The following is a 4258-nucleotide window of genomic DNA, read 5'->3' as shown; positions in this document are numbered from 1 at the left end:
ACTCATTTATATTAACTTTAATGGTTCTTATGTATTTTTCATAATAATGCTTTTTTATATTCATGTTTTTTTATAATATTTTCTGTTGAGTGTATTAACTTTTAAATACACAATTTTTAGGAGGCTTTAAAATAAATTTTTCTTAGATTTATACATATTTTTTTAGCTTAGATCTAATATAAATTATACATATTTTTGTAACAATACATGCTTTAATATTTATGTTCACAGAGTAATTAATTACACTCTTTAATTGTTATTATTTTTATTATTGATTATTTGTGTGTAATATATGAAAATTTATTAAGGTTTTTATTTTATTACTTGTGATATAATAGTATTAATGGATTTATAGAAACAGTTCATCTTATTGTTAACAAATGAAACAGTGCATATATTTTAAAATAATTTTTACAATAAAAATATACAAGCACATATTTATTTAGAATAAATGAACATTTTAGTATACATTTTTAAATATTTGCAATAATAAATGTAAAAATAGCTATAAAACATATATAAGAAAAACCATATAGTTATAATAACTTGTTGAAAAAAATTAATAAACTGGGAGTTCTATTTATTACAATGTGTGGAACCAGTATAGAAGGTACAATTATTTTATGTTTCATAATTAATGTAAAATATATACTCTTTTATTTAATATATATAATTCAAAGTATGAGGAATACTGAACCAGAAATAATTAATATATTAATGAATATTGATGATGATATAATTCACTATAACTATATAAATGATAATTTATCGTAATTATATAAAAAATATCACATATAATATTATATAAAAAAAATAAATATTAATACAACCATTTATGAATAGCAAAATAGGAATGCATTGCAAACGGTAACGGTATAACATTAGCGCATTTATTCATTAATTATTTATGCTTAACAAATATTTTTAATTTTTCTAGTATTTATCTATATTAATATTTTTTAAAATATAAGATTTCTTTCTTCTTAATTATCCTACGCAAAATATTTAATAATATACTTCTTTCTTATACATAAGTTTAATGTATATATGTAGTGCGTATAATACACATTCTTTTATTGAAACATTATTTTTCTGCATTATAAACAATTTTTTAAACAAAATTAATAAAACATTTATGAATAATTATAATCATTAGAATAATAGGACAATTTTAAGATAATTTTCAACATCATCAATAATAAATTTTTTAGGACAATTATTCTATAGATTATATAGCTAAGATTAGCTTTATATAGAAATGAATCTACCTAAAATTAAGGAATGATATGTTAAAATTAAAATAGTTCTGATATAATGTTAAATATATTAATAAACATTACCTAAAATTAAAAAAGGATTACATAATTCATATAAATATGATTTAAATATGCTTCATATTTAGGCTATATATTTTATTATGTATTTACAGTGACGTTAGGTAGGATGAATGTTATAAAAAAACTTTTATAAAATAATAGATTAAATATTTACATTTACAATATATTATATATTTATTTGAAAATTTTGTATATACTCACTGTAATCTAAATATATATTTGAAAAATTCCTATCACTTTTTCCATTTTTTTATATATTATAAATATTCTATTGTTCTAACATATTTCTGTTGTCGTTTGAATTTTTCACATACATATAAGAAAATATTACTGTTCTATTGTAGCATAAGTAGACATGGTCATTTCATTTTATTATATTCACGTATTTATCGCTCATATGTATATTATATCAGTCCTTTTTTTTCCTGAACATGATTGAGAATCTTGTCTAGTTCTAAAATGATAAATCCAATGTAAAAAATTTCTCATTATATTTCTTCTATAATATGTATTATTTATAAATTTATTAATTTTGGAAAACTGTGAATAGATAATTAATAATTATAAAATAGCTTGTGTTATAAAAATTTAATAATTTTAAAGTTAAATTTCTTTAAATAATTCATATATATATTAATAAATTTTAATATTACATTATATATAATAAAAAATATGAGTAGAACAATTATCTTTAAAATTATGCAAACAGGTAAAATCATTTTAGTTGGTGAAGGGTGCTTTATTTCGTATATCCATTCATTTAACAACGAAGTAATTTTGTCCTTTTGTATATGACAACTGGATGCATTAATAATGGATCGATCTTTCATAAAGCATTGAGTAAATAACTCATTTGGTAAAATAGTATAAATTGAATTAACATTTAATGAAGAAATACAGTAACTCATAAGCATAGGAGTGTCCAATTGTGTAAGAATAACATGCTTGCTCTTCAATGCTTCAAATATAATATCATTGCTGCTATTCTATAAGAAATTAAATGTTTAAAATAAATTACGTAAAAATAAACACTTAATCCATTTTACAAATAGATATATATAAATAATATAATTTATAAAGATAATTATTTTCTTTGGTTAAATGTATAGGAGTATTATTATAACACTTGTCATATTTTCTTGATACAGTCTTTAGGGTAATGGATAGTCGTATAAAGTGTATTAGATAAATTTTGTAATTAATTATATTATAGAGTTTAGGGTCAATTTTAAAAGTTTCCGTAACATTCATTATAATACATGTATTTCTTTTTCATTTCTTTTACTATATATGTTAACGTAAAAACATAAAATATAATATATTAGCACGTTTCGTAATTTATATTTTTGTTGGTTACAGATCATTTATGAATAATTTAGTATTATATAATATTACTATAAATATATTAAATATGTCTATGGATTGGTATTTATATACATAATTATTATTTTTTTATTGATGCATATTTTTTATTTTTTGAATGCACTACCTTTAATAACAGTTTCATACATTATTGTATTTTAAATATACATTTTTATATATGCTGTATTTTGTTTGTTTTTATTTATTATGATGCAGCTAATTAATTGTATAAGTTCTTAATTACCTTTTGTACAAAAAATTTATCTTATGATGTATTAACACATTTTAAACTTTGCCAAAAGCTTTACATTAATAAAAATATAAGGCTAAAATTATATAGTTATAAACTAATATTTATTTCCTTATATTACTATTATAATGAATGCAATATTTAACAAATATTTTTTAGTAGTACATAATAAAATAGTTAAATATTCTGTAATTATTAGTTTTTACATATAGTCCAAAATGATTAATATTACATAATATTTCATTTTTATAATACATATATATATTTTTTTAATAATTTCGTATTGATATTTTACATCATTTCCACTCTACATTACTTTTTAATACAGTAATTATTAAACTATTTTTTCAATATTTTTATTTTCATAATAATTTTTACGGGAATGTAATAGGATTTTATGTATTTCCATGTATTATCTTTTTAGGATTTAGATATATTTAAAACATATTGTATATATCGTGTGGTTTATAAGAAATAATATTTATAAACTATTAAATTATCACTTCTTATTGTTATTTGAAAGAAGTATTATCAATTTTATTGTATGCAATATTTGCAACAGTAATATATTTTTATAAACGTAATAACAATATAATTTCAAAAGTATTTTAATTTATTAAGGAATAATACATTATTTATAGAAGGATTAATGTTTTTTTAACATGGTAATTAAAAAAAAAAGTAAAAATTAATTGAAAAATTAATTTATAAAACATATTTATAATATTACCTAATATTTGAGTTTTTTTATATTATATATAAAATATTTGCTAATGTTAATAGAATGAACAAAGATATAAAATATTTTGTTTTATGCAAATTTTTACAGATTATTTATGTTATTTTGCAAATAAGGCTTTTTTATGTTTTATATTGTTTTTTTATTGTCACGCTTTAGGGGGGCTAGGTGTTAATATTTTAGGCATTTTTAAAGAAGAACGTAATATTATTATGGATAGTATATAACAGATTGTGATACGATTTTAGAATATTTATATGCGCAAAGAAGTTTTATTCTAAGATTCAGAAATACATAATTGCTTTTTTTAGGATACAAATAATATTTTTTTTTTATATATATATATGCATCGTGATATACACTGCAAAATTATTCATCTAACAAAATAAAAGGAATTTTTTTTTTTGCATAAAATAATAATATTTTAGAAATGTATATATTTACTATAAAAATAAATGTTGTTTTAAAAATTACAATATTTTTATTCTTTCCATACTAATAAACATACAGTGAAAATTATATATATACAAGTCTCAAAATGCGCAATGAGCCAGTATTAGATTTATGTTT

General features: G+C 18.5%; 1 protein-coding gene across 1 annotated transcript; it reads right to left on the bottom strand.

Moving 5' to 3' along the window:
• Positions 1-1730: 1730 nt before the first annotated feature.
• Positions 1731-2588, bottom strand: PGO_003455 (variable surface protein; the record flags this gene model as incomplete). Its single annotated transcript, XM_028691314.1, has 3 exons — positions 1731-1877; positions 1991-2323; positions 2484-2588. 3 exons carry the CDS (start codon positions 2586-2588, stop codon positions 1731-1733), a joined length of 585 nt encoding a protein of 194 aa, XP_028547115.1.
• Between the last annotated feature and the right edge of the window lie 1670 nt (positions 2589-4258).

The sequence above is a fragment of the Plasmodium gonderi genome, assembly GCF_002157705.1.
Source record: "Plasmodium gonderi DNA, contig: Pgo-contig_445, whole genome shotgun sequence".
Taxonomy (NCBI): Eukaryota; Apicomplexa; class Aconoidasida; order Haemosporida; family Plasmodiidae; genus Plasmodium; species Plasmodium gonderi.
This window is presented reverse-complemented; position numbering and strand designations above follow the sequence as displayed.